This window comes from Pogona vitticeps, chromosome 5, assembly GCF_051106095.1.
Source record: "Pogona vitticeps strain Pit_001003342236 chromosome 5, PviZW2.1, whole genome shotgun sequence".
NCBI classification, from domain to species: Eukaryota; Metazoa; Chordata; class Lepidosauria; order Squamata; family Agamidae; genus Pogona; species Pogona vitticeps.
In genome coordinates, this window is record NC_135787.1 from 165,745,635 (window position 1) to 165,769,911 (window position 24,277).

Consider the following 24,277-nt stretch of genomic DNA (forward strand, 5'->3'; position numbering starts at 1 on the left):
TCCACAAGAGGGAACCAGAAAGTGTTTCCATCTAATTTTGCAACCTGTTTGTAAGAGAAACACAACAGGTTAACAAAACATAATGCAATATGTTACTACTTGGATGATCAGAACAAAACCTGGCTGCCAAAATGAGTAATGCATAGATCAATGTAAGATTCAGAGTTCTGAAATAGAGTCCATGTTCAGAGTTACCAAGTACCCCCCATTTTGTTATTTTAACAAAACTCCAGAATAGATTTTGAACCAAGACATGTGGGATGATGGCCAGAGCTATGAATATTTCACTGTCCAAACTAATGGGTTAAGATTTTAGCTTCTTAAGCATGTCAGGTTTTTTTTTAAACAGCTCTAAATTTTTTAGAAGGAGTGGAGAACATTTGGCCCTGTGTGGAGTTTCTATCAGGCCCACACGGCACACTAAATTGAAAGGGACTATTGTAAAGCCCAAATCATTTAGGAGGTCAAAGCTTTCCGACCCAGGGTCTTAAATCTGTAGACAGAGCTGCTGAAGCAGGGGCAACGTTTTACTCTTCCTAACATAATTAGAATAAACTATTCCAAAAATGATTATATTTGTATAATTTCTATAGACCCCCAAATCCAGCAACTCAGTATAGGAGTTTGGTGAGGGTTTTTTGTTTCTTTGTTAGTTTAAATACAGAATATTCACAGCATTGTGTTCAAAACAGTGTGGATCAAGACAAACTATTGACCCCGGAATGCTTGTTATCTAACCACTACTCTTCTTGAATCCCACAATCACTGAATCATCCAAGTTACAAAAAACAAAACAAAACAAAAAACCCACAACACCCCCCCCCCAATAACTAATAAGTAATCAGAAGAGAAAAGTCACAGAGATCCTGGGGTGGGGTGGGACAGAGGACAATTCAGCATTTGATCTGTATGTTGCTTCAAATGCTCCTGAGTCTTAAGACACACTTTAGGGAAGAAATATTTTTATTTCCCATTAATACAGCAGATTTCACACAGTCTGTTTTAAACTTGTTTTCTATGTGAAGAATTTGCGCACACATGTATACAGTATATGTGCAAAAGTCTGTTTCAAGAACCAAAATGAAACAATTCTAGAAAGGGGGGGGGGCAAAGATAACCTTGAAAGAGAGACCAAAAAAATAAAAATATCCAGTTCTAACAGATGTTCACTTCAGAAAGACCTGGGTTTCAAAACAGCCGGTCACTGCCTGAAGCCAAAAGCATGAGCCACTTGAGTAAAACAGTATTTCTCAGCACAATCCCACCCACTTCTTGTCTGGAAAGCTTAATTCTGCCTCCCAAGGAGCAACTGATCCCAGCCAACAGTCACTAGTTGAGGCCTCACTCCCGGGCATAATTTAGCTCATGAAGCCATGCCTTGAAGCCCACCAATCAGTGGGAAGGACAAGAGGGGCAGCTACAGGTGGGAATGATCTACAGAGAAATTAACATTGTTGTGGCAACCCTTTTCTCTCCTGACTTCCTCTTTTTCAGTGCTGCTTCCTGGTGGGCCAGAAACACTGAATCCACAGTCCAGAGCAGTAGAAGGACTCTGTGCACAGTGTAGCCAGTAGAGTTCAGGAAGTGGGTCTTTCATTATCCTGCATCTTTGCACTATCAGTTTCTGTCTCCAGAAAGAGGAAATACGGGATGGAACAGCATCCACACATTCAGTGCAACCCTTTCACAACTGTACAATAAGGCTGAAACACAAATCCTTCTCATGTTAAGGCATTTTAGACTAGGCACTCTACCCTCTTCCCTTCTTGGCCCACCCCTTTAATTCAGTCAGATTCTACTTGTTGTAGCTCTAAAGATATGACAAAGAGCAGCCCATGCTAAGTACCCCATTTCAGGGGAACAGAGACCTCCTAAATATAACAGCCAAACTACCCATGTAGTCTTAAAGCTGCTTTTGCACACAGGTTCATGAATGGGCCAAGTAGCCCTCTTGAGACAAAAATCTATTTTTTCCACACCTGAAACAGCAATCAAGCCTTGTTTTGTAGCAAACAGGATCTTAACAAGAGGCATTATCCCAAGTATCAACCTAGTGTCCTGAACACTTGAGGTTTGCTTGCGAAGAGTGGAGTGTAGAAGAGCTGGATGGTGGGGAGATGTAAGGCAGGAGAGGAGGGGGCAGAGTGCTGTGGTTGGGTTTCTTAGAACCAATATCAGCTGATCATGACCACCATTCTATGGAAGAGAAAGCAGAGCTGGAAGAGCAAGTTGAGAGCAGGGGGCTCCAAAACCAAGTCTGAAGAACAGAGAACAACTCACTCCACCATTCCTGCCCCACCAACCGCAGGAGAGGCATTCCCCCTCTGTACTCCGCCTACCCATCCTCCACCCACAGCATCCAGATGACTGCCAGCATTCCTGTCTGAGAGCAGAGTCCATGAGCTTGACAGCTGTGGGAAGGCTCTGGTCCTGGGAAAGGCAGACTCCTTTCAAATCTGACACAGCACACGAGTTGAAGCACTAGAGGTTTCCCCATGACTCTGGAGGGGGGAACTGGTCCACATCGCCCATCTCATTGTACGTTTGGTCTCCCATGGTGAAGGTCAGTTTGTATCGCAGTCTCACTTTCTCCTGGTCAGAAGAAAGATGCACAACTGTTAAAGAAGGAGTGGGAGGAGTCCAGAGTGGCAGTGGAATTTTCTTCATTACACAGAAGAATTATGACTGTGGCTGGCTGGATAGTTTAGTGGTTTAAATATTCAGTTGCACAGCCAGAGATTGGGAGTTTAATTCCACACTACATCTCCTGCAAGTAAAGCCAGCCTGTGTGGACCTGGGAAAGCGGCACAGTCCCAGGGCACCCCCAGAAAGGGAATGGGAAACCACTTCTGAGTACTATCTGGAAAATCCAGAAGAGTTTTCATAAGTCAGAACTGACTTGACGGAATGTTATTTTTATTAATAAGATATTGCAGATGTTTTGAATTTCAACTACATTGCAGATGTTATAGATTTCAACTTCTTGGAGCCCTAGTTAAGACAGCAAATGGCAAAGGATTGTGGGAGATGTAATTAAAAACATCTGGAGGGTCAAATGTTCCTCCAACCTTGTTTTAAGGTATGATTTGGTAGGGCAGAGAAAGAGATGCAAAGGGAAGACATAAGCCCCTCTCTATGGACGTAACGTTACCTTCTGTGGGTTGGCAAGGAGGAGGACCTGGGTGATTGCTGTGGGGGGAACAACTGGGTTGAATGCTGGAAGTTCTGTCCCAGAGGGTGGCTGCAGCTTCACCTTCATCACCTGAAGAAATGAAATAATATAGGATTCCATGAAAAACTACCATGGGCATAGGCTGGAAGATCTCATGAACCTGCGTCTAAGCTTCAGAATAGTGAAATCACCTAGTGAGACAATCTTCTAGGCCAGTGGTTCTTAACCTTGGGTAATCCAGGTGTTCTTGGACTGCAATTCCCAGAAGCCTTCGCCACCAGCTATGCTGGTTGGGGCTTCTGGGACTTGCAGTCCAAGAACACCTGGGTTATCCAAGGTTAAGAACCACTGTTCTAGGCTGTGTTGTTTCTCTGGAAGAAGATGACTGACATATTAACCGAGCCAACAACACAGAACTGTTGATGTGCAGAGACCAGTTTTATCAATGCTAGAGCGATGCCTGCACACTATCAATAACTCATCAAGTCTGCATTCTCCTCCTTTTTTTAACTGCAGACCTCATGGCAACATCTAGCCAAACATTTGTACTTCCAAGGCTTCTTGCCCATGATTTTAAAAAAAAATCTACATTATTTGATGGTTTCTGAACAAAAATGCCTAGCACGCTACTATAGTCTCACACTTCCTCAGAGATGGAGGAAGTTACTCTTTTGGTCTGAAGCTCCCAATGACCCGGCTTGGGCATATTAGGCACTGTTGTTACCCAAATATCTGTTTGTATCCCTGTGGGTCCTAATAAAGGTATTGCATATCTGTGGATTTTGCTTTGTTCTAAAACAGCTCTTGTTAGAGTCAGAACTTTGATTAGTATAATAAATTACCATTGTAAATGCACTGGTTCATAATTTTAAGGACTCTAGCTCTTCTCACACCTCAGTGGGCATTTCCATTCCTCATTTTCAAAAGAAATGTGAACCAGCCAACACTTTTCATAATGAATTAGTCAAAAGTACTTCAGAGGATAGCATGCCATGCATAGGCTTGGTTTTTATAGCACAGCGGCTGATACAGGAAGGAATATGTCTACTTCTTTAAGAATAACATACTAAGTCATACTACCAGCTTACGTAGTGCAGTGCCATCTCCTCCAACTGCCATGGTTGTCCAAGGACTTCGGCTAGTTTTGCTGTCCAAGGCCCTTTTAACTGGGACATACTCAGACCATGAGAGGCTTTCCAGGATCTCAGCCAGTGGTCCTTCCATCACCTCTTACCTGAATCTTTTTGCTCAAGATCGCAAAGACTGACCCTATGACCTTATGTATGCACTATCTCCACTAAGCTATGGCCTCTTTTCATCCCAAATTGTCCAACTGGAGGCAATTAGAACAAACAGAAGCGGTAGCCAAGGGACAATTGCATACCTCTTCTTTCTTCTTCTCAAAGCAACTGAAGTGGTTGATCAAGAAACAGTTTCGTCAAAAAATGTTTTGTCTGAGTATGAACTATTAAGAACCACTAGAATTTGGGAGATCGGGGAGAGACTACCTTGGGAACAGCAGATTGAAAGATGATGTTCTTGATGGGCAAGGGGGCTGTGCTGAGCATGGAGATGACCACAACCAGAACATCAGGCCGGTCAGGCAAAGAGTCCTTGGCAAAATGGAAGAGAACACGGAAGCCATGTTGGTCATACACAGTCACTGGGAGGATGTTGCCTGGAATGGAGTGATACCAAGAAAAGTGCAAAGAGAGAGGACTGAGTCTTTCTACAGAGGCAATCAATCTGCCACTGTTTACTGTAATCAAGCTATCTACACTGTCTATTAGAAGCATAACTGATGTTCTACCCCACTGCCCTCCAGAGTGGAAGTAAGTTCAAGAATTTATAATTTCACATATAATGCCGCTTAGAATGAATAAGCTGCCTCATCTTGGGTGATTAAGGATGGCTATTTTTTTAAAAAAATATATAAACAATAGCATCCACTATTCAAATTGGGGAAAGCAACAATTCTTCCTTGCTTAACCATAACCTGCAAAAGCAAGCTCAAGTTAAAACTGCCTTATAAGCTATGAAGATGTCAAGCTTGCATCTAGGCCATTTTCCAAGCAAAAAGGATGCAAGACTAGAGAGAGGAGAGACACCAAGATTGTTTCTCTTCTCTAGCTAGTTTTGCTAGCTGAAGTTAGTATACAGGTAGTACTAAAAGTGGCCTTTCTCACCCTTAACTCTGCTTCTGACAAGTCTCTTTAATGATGCACACCAGGCTGCGGATCCACCACAAAGGTAAGGAATACTGGAAGACAACACTCAAACACACCCACACCCAGAGGTCTAGTTGCCAGGTGAGATTATTAACTAGGCATGGGATTTTCAGATATTTTTCACTATAGCTACCATGATTCACCAGGAATTCTGGCACCTTTAGCCAAAATCTAAGTTCTCTGAGGGGTTTCAGTACATACATCTGAAACCCAGCATTTTCTTCTCCCAGCACAGCAAGGGGAGAGGAACTTGTTAAACTTCATGGGAAATACAAGGGATTGTGGGACTGATGGTTTCTCTGCTCATTAGGCTCTGTACATGGTGGCTCTCAAAAACAAAATCCCACTAGGAATACTATAACAAATTGTAATTCCCATCGGAGCTTGGCAAGTCCTATCCACTCTTTATTTATTTTTACTATTTATTTGATTTATACCCCGCCTATCTGGACTATTAGCCCACTCTAGGTGGCTTCCAATACAAAAGACAATAAAACGCTAGGATGTACAATAAAAATTTCAATAAAAGAAAAAAGAAAAGCTGCAGAGAACATCCTGGGCCTCAGTCAAGTGTTGCGAAACACCTCTGAAGATCTGGATTTTTTGGATACAGGTGCCAGAATTATTGCTTTGGACATTCCTGGTAAATTGTGGTAGCTGTAGTGAAAAAATCTGAAAATCCCATGCCTACTATCAACTGACTAACGCTTCTTCCATCCCTCTAATATTTCCATGATCTCCAGCAGAACTACTGTTTGGAAAAGCTCCAGACATCATCTCACTGAGCTAAATGGTGGTATCAATGGTCTGGCCATATGTGCTGATGTTGTCCAGTGCAGAGGAGGCTGGTGATGTTAGTAGATATCTGGCCTGCTGTGCTAATGTGGATCCCCATCTCTGCTTCAGAACAGTTCCAAAATGATTGACAGCTGAACTAAGCCATATATTGTGCTAGCATTTGGACCTAGTTCTAGTCCCCTCTTATAAGTGAAGCTCACTGCTTAACCTTCAGCCAGTCACAGTTTTTCAGCCTGATCTACTTCCCATGGATGTTCTACGGATGACTATGACACCACACGTGACCTCACTGGAGAAAAGCTATAGATGTAACAAATGCAATGAATAAATAAACGACCCCTGCCCAAACTCACTTGGTTTGATAGATTCTAGAGGCACAGTGACATTTGTCAAAGAGATTTCCAAAGGAGGTGTGGAAGCAGGGAGACCTGCTGGAGGAGCCATGGCTCCAGAAGGTGTTGGTGATCCTCGAGGGACCCCAGCAGATGCTGGCTGTTCCGAAGTCAAGGGCAGGGTACTAGGAGGGTTTGGAGAGAGGCTTGGGAAGAGAGGCAGAGTGCTGTTGGTGCTCATAGCTGGACTGGAAGTGCTCTTGTTCTGGAGGTCACGCAGTGTTAACCGAGGTGGAGGTTGCTTCTCCCTTCAAGATGACAAAAGAGATGGGTCGTCAATAAAAGAAGCAGGAGAACATTTCCCAACCCAGCCCTACCCAAAAGATGTTTCCTTCATGGAATTACTCCCTGACCTCCCCCACCTTGCTCCCTACCATCTGACTTGAAGAGATTCTGGGGGAAGAGATTGTTGCAATAAAGTCTTGCCCAGCAGGTCCAGGTCATCCATACCACTGGTGGCCGTAGGAGGTGCTGGTGGAGGAGGTCCACCATCTGTCTTCCCCACTGAGGCAGGTGGTGCTGAAGGGACGCTGAACTCAGGGCTGTCTGATGACTTCAAGAAGCAGGCAAGGAGGGAGGGAGAATAATGCAAAGAACAGCGATCAAACCAACCAGCCAACTAAACCCCTTGGCAAGGAGATACTACCACCCCATACAAAGGGCAAAAACCTTTCTCAAGTTCACATATGTTAATGGCATGTGGAAACCACTAGGATCCTTTCACATACAATCTGATGAGAGTCCATACATTTCTACAGTGCAAAACAGTCCTGCATAGGATTGACATTTTCTGTACAAGTTGTAGATTTTATGACGTAGATTTTACTGCTCTAAACTACATGGATTGGCTACAGAAGCACAGACCTAAAGATAATCCCATACAGGTATTATTCCAATTTCACAGGAGAGATCTATGTTCACTCCAGGACAATGGGGGATCTGCACTTTTTCTCCATGGCACAAGATCTCCATTTACACTGCCATCTGGAAAATACTTAATTTTCCCACACTGATGTTTCTAGTTGTTTGGATTTCCATGTAACGAAAGCATGTAACAGAAAGCAGTGGAGATTTTTAATAATCTTGTTTTACCCGCAATGAAACTTCACACTAGCACAGAAGTAGGGACCCCATGGAGGGGCTTTTAAATCCATGCTGCCAGCTTCAAAAGCACATCCACTGAACAAAGTGAGCTGCACCTATAATAATCCACATAATGAACAAAGCACAGGGAACAAATGATTGTCCAGATGTTGTTTGACTACACATCCATTAGTTGTGGTTAGCATAGTCAAGATGAAGGATGATGCCGCCCAACAAGATCTGAGCGCCACCATTGATTATTCCTGATCTACAGAAACTTTCAATAAAGAGTTTAGCTTTCAAGGAATGTAGCTTGGCTGAGGCCTTACATGCAGATGATAAGCATCTCTACCACTGTTGGATACTTATCATTACATCAGACAAGCCTTAAGAGTGTGAAGCTCCAACTTCAGCTCTTCCCTTGCCTCTAGCTCAAGAGGTTACAGAGTCTCTTAACTAATTTCCTGACAGCTTCCTCAGGACCAAGCTCTTACCTGAAAACTGTTCCAACCACTGCTATCTGTACCCTGGGCGGAAGATGTTGCTGGGTCATTAAGCCCTACAGAGGAAAGAGATTCCATTATTCTCAACATGGAGAACCAAGATCCAGGCGGAGATAAATAGGAAACTGAAGCTTGCAAATATGCTACTAAGCAAAGAACACAGAAGTAGAGAAAGAGACAGGAAAGCTCCAAAGCTTCTCTCCAATCAAGGTTTAAAGTAGTTGGCATTAAGATCTAGTTCTCCATCTGGCTGCTGTGCTACTGGGAAAGCAGTACACTCCAGCAGAACATTTCTGAAATAAGAGTCTTTTCCTCAAGCAAAGCAGGAAACTGAGAAACTAACAAGCATTTCTTTATTTTTTAATTAGAACCTGCATCCTTCCACATGATCCATCCCTTTCCACACCTCGCTTTGATACTAAGTACTTTTCATCCTGCCTGAACCTCAAAGCAACCCTTGCACTTACCTAAAGACATGAGTTCATCATCCAGCAAGGACACAGAACTGCTTTGTTCGGGCACGGAACCTGCCGAGTCACCACCTGAGAAAGTTGGTATGGCTGGGTATGAAGGGCTTGTGGTTGGCATGTCCAGCCCCGATAGATCCAAAAGTGCTGATGTACTACCTACGAGAGGAAACACATTCCATTGCCAAGAGGAACTGAAGTTAAGAAATCCTACCAGATAGGAATCAGTAATGTCATCCACAATGCCATTTCCCTTATTAGTGCTCTGCTTATTCAACCCTAGCTCTTCTAGCTACAAAGTCAACCCAGACAACAAGCCAAGGTATGCCTTTGCTCGCTCTCTCCATAGGAAATGTTGTTGTCCAATCAACTGCCCCGTGGAAGCGTATCATCTTTTGATTTCTAGTCTGAAAAGGACAAAATAGTATCTGGCCCTCAAGTGAGCCCCATTCCCCAGTTTCCTTACCTCTGAGAGGACCGGCCAGTGCCTCCCCATTGATCTCTTCTCCTTTCACAACCTGTCTGTACAAGTTGATAACTTGTGTCAGGTTGTCATTGGCCTGCAAAATTTCCGCTGCAACAGGAGGACAAAGATGGTAAGGGTGAAGTTTCCTAGGGCACTCAACACTCAATGTCACGTATGATTAATACTAGTATTAATTATTTCACCACATGAATAATCATACCACAAAGAAAAAAACTGAGTAAATTGCTGAGACAGTTGGATTACCTTGTTAAGTACCTTGTTAAGTAATTTGGAATAATTTGTTAAGAATGAGCCAATATGAAAAGTTCCAAAATTTAAGCAAGGAAGAAAACATTGCACAGAAAACCTGAGAGAAAATGGTGCGTCATCATCTTAGTAATGTGTTCTGAATCAACAGGCATGGATGCTCAACACAGGAACCATGATGCATCAAACCAAAGGATAGCACAGAATGAACACTTAAGTCCAACAGCACTTTCCACCTTGTGCTACCAGCAAGTGCTATTCAGAGGCACACATGACTAGTTGCTATAGGTAGCCTTATTCTCCATCATGGGGCAGAGGCAGGAAAATGAAGAGAATCTTCTTGATGTGAAACCTAAGCACATACCTAGTATTTACTCAGACTCTTCATTAGAGGCACCCATAAAGAAAGACAATGGAGCCAGAATGCCCTCTAGATTGCCTCTGAAAGCTTTCTAAAATATGGGTGGCACATACCACTAGACAGGTGTCACAATCAAAAAGTGACTGGCTATGCATTTACCTAATGCCTCATCATTGTCCTCTGTGTCACTGGCAAGTCGGAAAAGCATGGGCCTCATGCGCTCACAGCGCTGGTACAGCTCCTGTAAGGGGAAGAGGCTAACATTCAGTACCATAGGATGTACTCCTGGGCATGCAAGTCTACCACATTATGCAACACGATCATTATATTAAATGTATGTTGTGAAGTTGGCATTTATGATAGAGATCACATTTCAGACTAGTAATCACATCTGACTTTGTTCCACCTCTACAAAAATTTATAGTGCATATATAAACCTCTAGCCTAAACATCATATTCCAGGCATCCTCCATTTCTGAGGAAGTAGATTATAATCCATGAATGCTCACAGTGGAATAAATGTGTCAGTCTTAAGGACTGACAGAATACTTTTTCTTTTTACATGTATTAAAATGCTCCACCCAGACCTGCTGCCAGTAATACAAAATTGCCACAACTTGCACAGTCCCTTTCTCACTTTCATGAGGTCCTCATTGCTCTCCGTTGTCTCTCCCTTGCTATAGTTAGTCACCATCTCAGTCAGGAGCTTCACATTGTTGTTCACCTCCTCAATGGCATTCACCCTCTTGGAGATCTTTTCCATTCGCTTTTGGTCCTGGAAGAAGAAGAGGAAAACAGTTCTTATCATTCCCCTTTATCCTCTGGAGACTGGGAGGGGCTGGAGTATTTAAATGAACTAACCCTTTCTTAAGAGGTACCTGCTGGACCCCCTCACTTTGAGAAGCCTGAGTGTTAGCTACCACAATGAGAGCAACTCTGGAAATTAGAGCATGTTATTCAGCTGCACCACACAAAACTTTTACAGCTATTTTCATATGACTTCAACAGTAGGATTACTTTGGGATCTCAAAGATCCCTATTCCCAGCCATCAGAGGAAAGAACCCCTTTGGAATGTGTGGAAAACATAAAAACACAAGTTATTTTCTTCAGAAAAATGTACAATCTTCTCTTCAACCCCATGACACAGTCTGTATGAGTGCAGAGGCAAGGGTACAAAGTATGGATTAAGGACATTCACGTTCAAATTCCTGCTCTGTTCGGCAACCCCACTCCTTCAGCTGAAACCACTTCTGTAGTGAGGATAAAACTGTTCAGAGATAGCTGAGGGAAGATAACAATGGCTTAGAAAGAATGCAAAAAACAAACAAACCAAAAAAACCCCACAAAAAAAAACCCCTCAGCCAGAGCCCTAAAGACTTCTTACAAAGAAAAACTCACCTCCTGCACCATCTCTTTGATGAGCTTGTTGGCAGCTCGTAGATCTTCAGGGTGGGAACTTTTCAACAGGCGAGCCAGCATCTGCAAAGACACACTTTTCAGAGAAAAGCAGGCCTAAGAAAGGGCTAATTTGAGTGTTTTAGTTTACAGTGGAAGAGTATGTCTGAATGAAACAAATATGTGAACTGCAAAGGAAACAGCACCCCCTTCAAGGGAACTCTATTTTTACCACTGCTCTAGAAACTCTGGTCTTGTATATTTTGAGAAAGACCAAGAATAGCTTGGTAGCTAATATATTACTAGAGACAAGGTGGGAAAACATTTGGTGTAACCTACTTTCCCTCCAAGACAGACTGGTACAGTTTGTGAGCCATTACACTCTGATATTAGAGCCTGGCATTCAAAGTCTCTATGTTTTGCAGTTCCAGTTCAGTAACAAAAAAGACAAAAAAGGTTTATCAAACTCCTGATGGAACCACCACACATGGCTAATGCTTAAATTTGACCTGGCAGCTTACTACTATACTGCCACAGTTTCTTAAGGTTGTGGAGACCTGACATGAAATTTCAAATGTACTGACAGAAACATAACTGGACTCTGCCGTTCCTGCAAGAACTTTGACTATTACCACAGGGGAATCAAGTTGGAGCAGATACGGAGTAAGTAAAGACACAAGTATCTGAGGATTGAAAGAGACTGATATAAGCTCTTTGTAAGGTACTACCCAAGCTATAGTACTTAAACGTCTGCTGTCCAAACTACTATTCTTTTGAATTGCGTGAAAAAATTAAAATTCACTCATGCCTTAAAATTTATTCTCTTTTAACTGTCATGACATAATCTATACTCAAATTCAACACCACAAACCTGTTTTGCATTGCAGGATGAAGTTTGTGGCAGTTTCCATTACTAATATGATACGACACTGGATGGGCCATTGTTTAGCCATGTAAGACATTCATTTTTTTTAGTTCAGCTTTTCCCAACCTGATGCCCTTCCAATGGGTTGGACTACTGTTTCTATTATTCCACAGCCAGCAAAGCTGAGCCCCATCAGGAGCAACCTGAAAGCGATTAGTGCTCAATGACTTCAAGTGATACCAAAAGAATGATGTTTTCACACTTGAGGCAATCAATGAGCTGCCTTGAGAAAGGTTTGCACAGGTTAGGATGGCTTTTTTATTTCATCACCTGGCCCATTTGCCAAATGATAAATTGGCACTCACACTCAGCTCCTACCATAATAGACAAAAACAAACCCTCACTGCCAAAACAGAAACCCAATAGCATTGGGCTAAAAAGGAGATCAGAGGAGTGATCCCAGACTGTTAGGATGGCTGGGCTAGGAAAAACATTTTGGCCACCTTGCCACACCCCTTACTTTGGACTTCTCTTCATCATCAAAGATGACATTCTTCGGTCTTGGGGGAGGCAATGGGAAGGGTGCATCGTCTGGCAACTTAGGGTCACATTTTACAATTCCTGGAAGGAAATAAAAGATTTAGGAAGTTCTTAACTCAGAGCTTAGACTTCACTGTCTTCATAACAGTTTTAAAGACTTTGTCTAAATGAACCTCCTGGAGTTCTCAGCACTAGACCAGCTGTGGTGATGTTCATCCAAGGTCTAGAGAAGGGATGGGGAACGCTCTGAACCTGAAGATGTTGACAGATTACAATGTTCATTATTCTTCAATTGCTGACCATGCTGGCTAGTGCTGATGGGAGCTGTAGTCTAACAACTGGAGGACCAGTTACACAGCGGTCATCACTCCTGCATCAACTGCCTTCTCTTCAATCTAACAACTGGTGAGATACAGAGCAAATCCTCAACTCTGTCTCCACCATAGTCAGCTACTTTGAAATTGGGCTTGTATTTTGCAGACCATGACAGAATAGCCAATTTGGCAAGCTGTATTTGTCAGTACCAGCACATACAGGTGTATGTGGGAGGCGTTATTTTCTGAGCTAAGAAAGGATCTCTCACCTTGCTTTTTCAGCATTTGATAGGCTTCTGTAATCTTCACTTCATGGGGTAGTCCCAGTGTCCAACTATACATAAGCTCCAAGATCTTGGATTTCACTTTCTCTGGAGTCCTAGTTCCTAGGTACTAAAGGGGAGACAAAAACACATGCACATCAAACATGAAGGGGCAGGATAGTAAAAAAGAAAGATGGGATAGGTAGTGGATGAGTTCACATAGTGGGTTTTGTACCAACACAATGTAGAGCATTGTGTACTTGATAATGGGCAGGAAGAAGATGTTAGCAGGTACTTTTGGCAATAAGAAACAAAACCACATTCAGAACTTTTCTTCCCCAATGAACATCCTTTAATACCTGGTTGTTTCAAGTAGCAAAGGAGAAAACAGAGCTGACAGCTAGAAGATGGAAAGTCCATCACACAAAGAATGTTTCCTAAATTCATATTAGTGCTCCATTCTATATGAGGAAGAGTCACTTCTTATCTTCTTGTGACAGACTATGCCCTAGCACTTCCACATATGCATCTCTATTGTGTGCAAATAGCTTTGCAGAAGAATAAATGGGGAACTCTGGGCTTGGTATAGGCCTCATCCTAGACACAGAGCATCCAAGAAGCTTCAGTGTTCTTATTATGGAGTGGTACTGTTGTAAAGTCATTGCAATCTCCCAACTTTCTACTGCTTTTTAGCTCATGTTACTGAAGCCTAAACAGCACACAAATGCATCCTCTTTTGCCATTCCAACCCTTTTGCTTGATGCTTGATCCTGCCACAACAGCAACCAGACCCACCTTGGGGGACACCACCTTGATGAGCTCGTTAAGGAAGCGGAACTTGCCCACTTCATCGTGAAAGCGCTTGCCACAGTTTTTCATACAGGACTCCAATACCTGCACAAGAACAGAGCAAAGGTGGGAGTGGGTGAGCATCAAAGTGCCAGGGTCCCACATTATCCCATTTTCTGCTTCAGGGTGCAATATAAAGGGGGTGGGAGAGACACTACTTTGAAGAATACATGCACAGCATCCCATGAAGTATACACAGACTACAACAGACATATTCCTTGGAAATAGAGAGAAACAATGTAAGGCTTGCTCCTCCACAGAGTACAAACAAGGATGGCAAAGAAGATAGTTTACTCCATTTTGACCTTCAAATGCCTAGAACAGGTAATCTTGATGTTCATCTTAACAACAGGCCATCTCTAATTCTGTTTGTAGGTGTATCATCACTGTGAGCAACTCACACAACAGCTATTAAAAGGGTCCCATGTACGCTTATTTTAGGCTTCTGTGACTTGTGTTGCTACCTATAGCCTTCCCCATCTCTCAAAGGCACTCCTATCTTAGCTCCAGGCAATATTTATAATGGTAAGATACACCTCTCCATCAGAGAAACATCTCCTTAAATTCATCTACAGTACAAGGAGAATGTAAGCAAGACAATGATGGTTGTATGTTTGCACTAACAAGTCACTCCACAAAGGCTCTATCAGATGTGGCACAAACTCTGAGATACCTTGAAATCAAAGTCTGCCACTCCCAGAGATCCTAAGATCCATCATACTTCCCTTGGGGCTTGCACAGGTGAGAGGAATTATTTAAAAACATTGAGTGCTGTGCGAGCATCCTTATTAGACACCTGCTCCAAACTCTTGAGTGTGAATAGTCAACAGTGAGATACAGAGTTCCCCTCTTTCACCAGGTAGTTATATATAGCCTACACTTACTTATTCTTGCTAGAATCAGAAAATGCACTTAAAATCAAGCCTGGCAAGAGTCTCTCAATCTGTGATACAAAAATCAATGCAATGAACTGGGGCGGGTAGTAGCGCCTTAGGTAGACAACATCTGTAAAGTATTCCATGCTTCTGTTTGGTAATCTAATTTAGGGCTGACATTTTAGCATATATTTTCCTTCAGTCACAGGCACTTCAAACTTATACATTTAAAAATCAATGTTTTATATCTTTGCATTCCCGTTGTCTTCTGCTTTGGTTGCTTTTTTTATTTGGTTGCTTTTCTTGATCTATCAATGTGTTCGTATTTATCTGTTTTATTTTTGTTGACTGCACAAAAAGTATAGCTATTGGAAAGCTATACATATCACTGTTGTTAACTTTCTGTAGGAAGTGAATATTTATTTGTTTACTCTCTTTTAATCTTTCCAACAGCTATATGTTTTGGGCAGCTAACCAGAATAAAAATATATAAAATATACGTTACTGTCAGCTTTCTGCCTAAAATTAAAAGGAACACAATGAAAACACCAAGCTAACCTTCTCGCAGAGGAAGTTCTATGACTAGGTTACTTAAAAAATGCTCTCCGCTCAAAGCCATGCCTATAATAACCAACTGTCAGAAGTGGTACATTTCTAGCTCTCAAGGCTATGAAAAATCCTTGTAAAACAATATAGCACTTACAAAAAAGTCCTCACAAATGTGAAAGCAACTGAGCAAGCCACTGTTTTATGAATATATCAGTTCAACTAGAAGTGCTCTACTAGAAAGGCCAAAACATTAAAATAAGGGTGTGAACACACTTTTCTATAAACGTGTTTTGGCTTCATGATCTTCATACATAACCAGCAAAGACACAGAAAGAAGGATAGGAAGTCTTCTCTTAACTATCAATCTTATATGACAACAAAGGAGGGGATAAGAAGAGGAGAAAAGATATGGCACAATATTGTGTAGCTCTTAATAGGTTTTGGGAGTCCCTTTTTATTAACTTCTTGTTCCTAACTCATTCAAGGAGGATTCTTTCTGAGCTAGGAGCACTAACATTCAAATGACACTTCAAGCAACTTAGGATGAAATAAAGAACTTAAACAGTTATTCCCAAATGTGACACAATACCAGTGTGGCTGCATTTTTAAAAATGTCTGTACAAGTTGTAGTTGTAAAGAAGCTATATTCTCTACAAAAATGAACATGGTTCCCTCATATGATCCATGAATTATTTTCTTGGTCTTTCCTTGAAGATTATGTACATGAATAATATTTCACCTTTCATTAGGACAAGTTACATTTTATGGACACCAGGTCCCTTTCAGTTCTACAATTCTTCATTAATAACACATCCAGAGTGAAACAATTATGTTTTCTTGGTGGTCAATGATTGGAACTTGTGTTCACCTTGCTCTGTGTGCATGGCCCCATGATCACCCCTGAAGTATTGCCACAGGAAAGTGTCAGATAACAATGAAACTGTTCTGAAACACTGAGCATGTCACAGAAAAGAATCTGGAAAAGAGTGGAATCGTTGAACCTCCTGCATCCACTGCACTTAACTATAGAAGAGAATGCTGTCAATCTTATTTCAACAAATTCTAACCTACTCTGAGCTTGCAGCCACAGTGACAAGTGCAGATGTAGAAGTGCACTCTTACCTTTTTGTGCCCACCCCACCTAAAGCCATTAGGAAAATCAGTGGAAAGTGATTTATGAGTTCTTACCGTGAGAGCCTGAATGGCTTCCCATTCTTGTGGAGACTGAATCTTATGGGCTAGGAGTCGGGTGGCAAGTGGTGGGCTAAATGGTAAGATACAGGAATAGTTAGTGAAAGGCCCTTTCCTGTGATACAAACCTTGCCATGAACACATACTGTAGTTGCTGAACTTTTTCTTCCTATGTGTGCTGCTAGTGGCAAACCCAGGCTGTCACTTTCCATTATTTTTTTCTTTGCTGATTTTCCACCCCAGTTCCTTTCCTTAGCTCACCACAATTGTACTTTGGACAACAGCTTTTTCAACCCGTAGCAGAGGTGGACTAGCAGTCAAAAACAAAGCCCATCCCTGCATCCTCCTACCTTGCTAGAAATTCAATAGTAATGATTTGGTGTGAACAGATTCGGCACCAATGGTATCTGAAGTGCTCTATGTTTCTAGAATGGCTCAATTGCTAATAGACATCTGGTAGATTTAACATTATTTTGAAAATGTTTATGATATAAACTTTATCTAATTATTGACCAGGATCCACTCATTTATATTTATTCAGTTCACTGCTTCTGCTACTAGAATTAGGACTGGATTCCTTTGTTCCGAAGTGGTGCTTAGTCTCAAGACCTTGTTCCAAAAGGCTGCAAAACCTTCTATAGCAGGCTTCATCACAGGGCCATACAGGGGAATAGAAGAAAATCCCAGAGAAGCAGTAAATCCAGTAGGATTATAGAGTCAGATCTTGGTCATGGTTTCCCAAAGCACAATTCAAAGACCTTAGCTCTGGACAATGTGTTCAGCAGCAGCAGCAAGAAGTCATGGTGATCTTAGACAAGCATTTTTTCATTCACTGCCATTACTGCAGTGTCTCAGTTATCAACAAAAGGAGAGAGGGATGAAACCAGACTGCATCAGCCAGGTCTGGATCCTTCCTTCTGCTGGCACATTCCACTTTCTTACTCTCCCTTCTCTCCATCTTCCTCGAGACAGGTTTTAGAGAATTTCATTGGTTCATATGATTTGTGCAAGTGTTTTTGCATTTGCATGTTTTGTACAACTACATTTGTATATTCATTTCTTACTGGTCTTTGACCATAATAAAGTATTCATTCATATATTCATTTCATTTCTTCTTGTGAGAAGTTTCAAACCAGCACCCTCTCACAAGTAGGCATCTGAAGAAGGGCATTCGTGCAAGACAGTATCTGGAAAAGTTTCTTTTTCGAACTATAGCTCTCCAAATTCACAAGGGAGCATGGCCAAATGAGGATTCAGAGAGCCGTAGTAACTTTTCCATGCTCTTGTCTTAATTTGTGAGACAGTAAATAAAAGAAGATCATACAAGGTGCTTCTGGTTAATATATCTGGGTCATATCAATCATTCTGGTCAGACTTTGATTGAGAAACTATTCCACTGCACAAATCATACTTACTTTAGTATAATACTCTTTACTTATTTTAACTAAGGATCTTCTTACCCTTGAATGGCCATAATAGTGAGCCAATAACAGAAACAAAAGCACTACTTGCATCCTGAGTTCTCTTCTGTTTACTACTGTCTGCTGCAAAATGGAGTAACTATTTTACACAACTAGCTAAACCCTTGAACACTCTCCTAAATTTATGTCACACAACATATCCATGTAATCTGACATTCACATTGCACTATCAGACTTTCAGATCTAATTTTATGCATACCCTTTCAACTATTTATTGGCTGAAAGATATCAGGCATACTAACCCCTCTAATTCCTTATTGAGCTGGTCACAAAAAGCATTAATGCTGTCCCATTGCAGATCCTTGTTTAGAGGATTTGTAGCTCTATCTGAATTAAGAGAGAAACAAAAGCCTTCCATGAATTTTTTTTCTTGTACACAAAACTAAATAACAATAGACATATTATCAAATTTCTCAGATGGCCTTTGTCTGCTGTATCCCACAGAACGGAAGTAAGAAATGTTTTTTTGCAATGATGTCACAACATACAATGGAAAAGGACAATTTGAGAGACCACCATGCAGTAGAACAGCACATGTTGCAAGTACTTATGATTCTGTTCCAAGCACTAAGACCTGGGAGTGCTATTGAAAGTAATACAGAGCAGAAAACATTGAGCAAACTGGCCTAGATTTTTGACTCAATATTAGGCAGCTTTATATGATTATTAATGGAATATTAGAGACTGAAACATACAGTGCGGGGAAGCAACTAAAGCTTGGCTCCTCAGTCCACTGGAAAATCTACATTTGTAGGTTCATCAATTTATTTTACTAAATAGCAACAACAGCACATATTTATTTTCAAATTAATATAAGAAAAGTGCCTAAGGTAATCTGTCAGGAGATATCTTCTTCTACAAAAGCCAAGAAACATGTTTTGTTTCCTGCATGAACTCTGCAATTTAACATCCTTTCCTACATTTTATTTATTTGTTTATTTAAAATACATTTGCCCCATCTTTCTCCTCAAGCGGACAAGGCAGCCCTACATGGCTGTAGAGAGTGCTTTATCATGTATGTCTGGACTAGAACAATATACTGTAATGCAAAAAAGTTTCTGTATAAACGGATACATGTGCTGTATAAATAGGCAGCAAGGAGGAAGACAAGGCACACAGGGCTTTGTCACACCTTTGTACAAACTCTCTTCTTCAGGTAAGCAACAAAAACAAAAAGATGAAGTAGACATAAATATTCAGAGGAATGAGCCCACTAACTAAAAGCTGCCTCCCTCATTCCGAAAGAAAGAAATAACAGTACAGTACTGTATTTTAGTTTAGTGTGCTGGAGACTTTACTTTTATGCCTCTAACTTAAACACTGAAACGATAACGTAGCTTTCTCTCTCATTTAAAAACCTCTAGGATACTTAAAAACATTTTAACCCCTTTGGCAACTTACAAGGAGAGTACCTACAACATGAGACAGGGGCAAATTCGCCCAAAACTTCTGCACCTGCTCAGAAGAAACCAAAACCAAAGGCTGCAAATCCAGGGATACTAGTTAAGAGGGTTCGCCTCGCGGAGAAAGCAGCGTGGGTCGCACACAGGTGGGGTTTATCCTCAGAGGGAAACCCAAAGGAATGGGAGTAGCCCCTAATTAAGCTGTGCATCAAGTTATTAAGCTCCCAGCCTCTCTCTGTCACTCTCTTCCGTCTCTGCTCCTGTTCTTCCTAAAGGACTCGAGAAGGGCAACTCTCTGAGGCAACTCTTGCTCACGTCGGAGGCCGAGGGCGGGGTACCGGGGAAGGGCCGGCGGAGGGCAGCTGCCCTCCTCGCCACCTGCGCCCCCCCCGGAGGGGGACCCTCACCCCAACCCCACTCACCCCTCCCCCACGCACCCCTCCCCCACTCACTGATCTTCGACTCCAACGTCTCCGTCTCCATTCCGGGCTCCATCTCCGCGCAGCTCTGACGACCCTCCCCCCGCCGCCACTACGACGGCCACCACCGCTGCTGCTCCTACTCCTGCTGTCGCCGCGGCCTCTCGGTTTAAAGGAGGAACGTCCCTGCCGCCCTCCCGTTCGGGCGGCGCGGAGCCATAGAGAAGAAGGTCCGAGAACCGTCTCGTCCAGCAGGACCGCTCTGGGAACTCAAGAGCGACGGAAGTTCTGGCTAGAACGTCCTCAGGGAGTGGTACCAAACTTCCCCCTCCGAGGCATTGAAGTTGCCACGGTCTGCCTAGAACGTCCACCAGGCGGAGTTGAACTCGCCAGCCACCGAAAAGCTGACGCGAGATCTACTAAGTTTGTCTCAGACCCGGGTTCAGCGTAGACCAGGCTTCCTCTCCGTGGGGGAAGCAATGATTCGTTATAAATCCGGAAGTTCATTGCTAGACAGGGTGAGGGCGAACGCTGTCATAAAAAGCTGATCAGTGAGTGCTTCCCTACATCTCTATGATATGACGCAAGGCGAACGTAGACATACGTCTTCAACGCGATACCATAGAGCGTAATTTAGGTTGATAATAGAGCGTCTTGAGCGTGGTCGCTTATGATTCGTTACCGTAACGTCACGTCAGTTGACGGCCTTGGAACAGAGCGTAAGGAGGAACTTCCGTGCTGGGGCTCTTTTTGCACTCTTGGAGGGTGCGTAGTTGTCATAGAGACGGAAAGTAGTCGGCGGAGGGACTATAATGTCGCAGGTGTTTGAAGGCGAACCCCAATATTTGACTCCGCAAAGTTCTAAAGAAAATGGAGGAAAGCCCGCGTGGGAGGCATCCGTGGCGAAAAGCTGCCAGCACACCCTGATCGCCGCAATCATTGGCATCGGGGAAGCCCCAGTATCGAAGCTCTGCCCCATTTCCCCATAGTCAGTCCGAAAGGAGGCAGAATTTCTACCCACCTCCATTCTACTTTGGAGGCCCCCCCACAGCGCTGTGGGGGTGCACAGTGGGCACACCTCTGCCCTATCTCGACCACCGCAGGGCATAAGGTTTGATGTAAGACAGATACTATAGGGCTTGACATGGGAAATGCAGGCTGTTGTTTTTTAGTCGTGTCTGACTCTTCGTGACTCCATGGACCAGAGCACGCCAGGCCCTCCTGTCTTCCACTTCCTCCTGGAGTTTGGTCAAATTCATGTTGGTAGTTTCGGTGAGACTGTCCAACCATCTCATCATCTCTCCTCCCCTTCTCTTGCCTTCACACTTTCCCAGCATCAGGGTCTTTTCCAGGGAGTCTTCTCTTCTCATGAGGTGGCCAAAGTATTGGAGCCTCAGCTTCAGGATCTGTCCTTCCCGTGAGCACTCAGGGTTGATTTCCTTCAAAATGGATAGGTTTGTTCTCCTTGCATTCCAGGGGACTGTGAGGCTCCCAAGGTGGAAGCCATGGTTGGAGTGCCGCTGCTCTTGAAGAATAGCAGCCAGACACAGACTTCCCCCCCACCATCCCCACCGCGACGGGAAGAGAAAGGAGTGGGAACCCCTGACTGGGGAGCAGAATGCGGCGGATCCCTCACCCTAAACAAAGGGGTAGACACCCGTGACTTAGAGGAGGACATGAAGGGGTTAAGAATTGCCCGCGAAACGGGACGGCCTCAGGCGGGAAAGAGGGAGGAGGAGATAGAGGCGGGGATGGGGGATATAAGGGGGAGACCAAGGGATATTCCGGGCGGTTGGGAGTGGGTGTGGATGGAGGATCCGTGGACCCACAAATGGGAACAAGTCCGGGTGCCACATGAAGAGGCAGAGAAGCGCCGACAGCTCGGGTTGAAGCCCCGTCCGTCTTACTGGGGTGAGACGGAGGCGAGAGAGTGGCGTAGGAAACTCAGGGAAGAGAGGGAGGCGGTGGCCCGAGAGCTGGAAAGGAAACGCCAATGGCACATCTCCGAACTGAGGAAGCTGGGGGGCTACCCGGGCCCTGGGGCTACACCATAGAAGATGGGTCCTCATGGGACGGTTGGAGCGGAGACGAGGAGACCCTTCCCTTGATCTCCTTGGAAGAAGAAGTGAACCCTGGACCAGGACCTGTGCCGCCTTCAACAGGTCCCTGGAACCCAGAGAACTCTAACCCTTTTGTACATAGTTTATGGACCCCTCCCAAACCGAACCCGGGTCTCCAGACGTCTCTTAACCCGTTTATGGGAATTGTCAATGAAGATGTTAAGGTTGAAATAAACACGTTGCCGTTTGATTTGCCACAAGAGTCTCGTCCGTTTATTGGAGAAGGGACAGCCCGCCTACACGAACCCTCACATATTGGCGCCCAACGCGGGGGGCTGTCTGCCATGCAAGAAACGGAAGGATGGATACGACAAATAACGGAAGGGCAAGAAGCATTGATGAAACAACTGGCAGATCAACAGAAGCTCATCATAGATCAACTAAGCAGAACGCAAATAGGGTCGTCGGCCAAGACGCCAGCTGCGGAAGGAAGAGGGGCAATCGCACACCGCCCACCGATCAAACTCCAAAAGATGGGTCCCCAAGACGACCCGGCGGCGTTCCTGAATATATTTGAACGAGTGGCGGTGTCAGCGCAAGGGCCAAAGGACCAGTGGGCTCTAATTGTCACACCTTACCTGACTGGCTTGCCTCAGGAGATAGTGGACACGTTAGACCCAGAAGACGCAGGGGACTATGAAAAGGTCAAAACAGCGATCCTCAACACACTGAATCTGAATGAGGAGGCCTACCGTAGACGATTTAGGGAATTGCGACTGAAGCCGGGCATACACCCGCGGACGGTGGCGCAAAAGATGCGGGTAAACGCTACGAGATGGGTACAACCGAAGGGAAAAACGGCAGAACAGGTGTTAGAATTAATAATACTGGAACAATTGGTATCAACATTGAGCTCCGGACCTAGGAACTGGGTAGTGAAACACAAACCCACATCGGTAGAGGGCGCTGTGACGTTACTAGAGGACTATCTAGGAGCAGAAGATCCATGGTCAAATCGCCCTGCAGCAGGGGGAGAGAAACCCCGGAGCAAGGACAAGATGGCGGAGACGGTAAACGCAGGAGCTCCACGAGGAACCCCGATGGCGACTCCGAAAAAACAAGGCCCCGACCGTGTCGAGTATGTGAACCCAACCGGGTCACGGATCCCTCGCCCGACGATCACGACCGACCCGGCGAAAAGCAAGCTAGCCCCCACCTGGAACCAGGGGAAAGAGAAAATGACCGCCTGCTTCGGCTGTGGCCAGTTCGGCCACATCCGGAAATTCTGCCCCGCCGAAGAATATGCGTGGGTCAACATCTATGCGAACGCTGCTAAGGTGGGTGAGAAGTTCCATCCCGGGTGGGTGGTGACTGCCGAGGTTAACGGACAGAGGAAAAGGGCCCTAATAGACACCGGGTGCACCCGATCCCTGGTACGAGAACTAGAGGGACCGAGACTGGGGGAAACGGTGGTAGTAAGGTGCATCCACGGGGACGCCAAAGAATATGATACGGCCAGGGCAAACGTGACTATCGGGACCCAGGAGGCCATCTTGGAAGTAGGAGTCGTTCCAGGCTTAACCCGTGAGATGTTGTTGGGCAGGGACTGGCCAGGCCTGGAGGACCTGGCGCGGCGAGCAGAGGACGGACTGGTTGGCGAACGAGAAGAGGGAGAAGGGGAAGGAGAGATAATGCAGTTGTCCAGAGATCAAGTAAGGGGCCTGCAACAAGATGATCCTTCCCTAAGGCCTTGTTTCCAAAAAGCCTACCCTGAAGGGGAAACCCCAGTGAATGGGGAAGGGTTTGAGGTGCGACGAGGACTGCTGTATCAGATACGAAGAGGGGAACAGGGGGAGGAGTCAACCCTGGTAGTCCCCGACCACTTGAGGAGCTGGGTAATGCACTGGGCCCACGATTTGCCAGTGGCCGGTCATTTGGCCGCACAGAAAACGTTGGCCCGCATCCGCCAAAGGTTCTTTTGGCCAGACATGGTGAAGCACGTGGAAGATTATTGTAAATCATGTCCCAAATGCCAGCTAACGCAACCTAAGACTGGCCCGGGGGCGGGCCTGGTACCCATGCCGTTGGTGGATAGGCCCTTTGACCGTATTGCCATGGACATTGTGGGACCCCTTACCAAGTCGGAAGGGGGACATCAGTACGTGTTGGTGATAATTGACTATGCGACGAGATACCCAGAGGCCCTCCCTTTGAGGTCAACAACGGCGAAAGTGCTGGCCAAAGAGCTTTTGGGGGTGTTTTCGAGGGTGGGATTCCCAAAGGAGGTGCTAACGGACCAGGGAACCAATTTTATGAGCTTAACGTTTAAGCAAAT

At 44.3% G+C, this 24,277-nt stretch overlaps 1 protein-coding gene across 2 annotated transcripts; it reads right to left on the reverse strand.

Annotated features, from left to right (window-relative positions):
* Window positions 1-945: 945 nt before the first annotated feature.
* GGA1 (golgi associated, gamma adaptin ear containing, ARF binding protein 1) lies at window positions 946-20,154 on the reverse strand. Of its 2 annotated transcripts, none has more exons than XM_020787672.3 (17): window positions 19,916-20,154; window positions 18,303-18,387; window positions 16,577-16,652; window positions 13,911-14,009; window positions 13,122-13,245; window positions 12,519-12,619; window positions 11,137-11,217; window positions 10,375-10,512; window positions 9,897-9,978; window positions 9,110-9,217; window positions 8,644-8,802; window positions 8,168-8,232; window positions 6,965-7,143; window positions 6,552-6,838; window positions 4,681-4,850; window positions 3,152-3,262; window positions 946-2,592 (listed from the first exon to the last, which is right to left on the reverse strand). In XM_020787672.3, exons 1-17 carry the CDS (start codon window positions 19,956-19,958, stop codon window positions 2,482-2,484), a joined length of 2,019 nt encoding a protein of 672 aa, XP_020643331.3. In that variant the 5' UTR covers window positions 19,959-20,154; the 3' UTR covers window positions 946-2,481. The 2 variants fall into 2 exon arrangements, with proteins under 2 accessions (XP_020643331.3, XP_078232300.1); XM_078376174.1 differs by lacking the exon at window positions 19,916-20,154 and adding an exon at window positions 19,462-19,806.
* Window positions 20,155-24,277: the final 4,123 nt, after the last annotated feature.

Excerpts from the sequence above, each read along its gene's own strand:
- GGA1 (XM_020787672.3), bottom strand. The coding sequence starts at position 19,958 with ATGGAGCCCGGAATGGAGACGGAGACGTTGGAGTCGAAGATCA. Across the intron at positions 14,010-16,576 it reads AAGCCATTCAGGCTCTCACG|GTATTGGAGTCCTGTATGAA; the intron begins GTAAGAACTCAT and ends GTTCTTGTGCAG. Across the intron at positions 6,839-6,964 it reads GAATCTCTTCAAGTCAGATG|GGAGAAGCAACCTCCACCTC; the intron begins GTAGGGAGCAAG and ends GTCATCTTGAAG.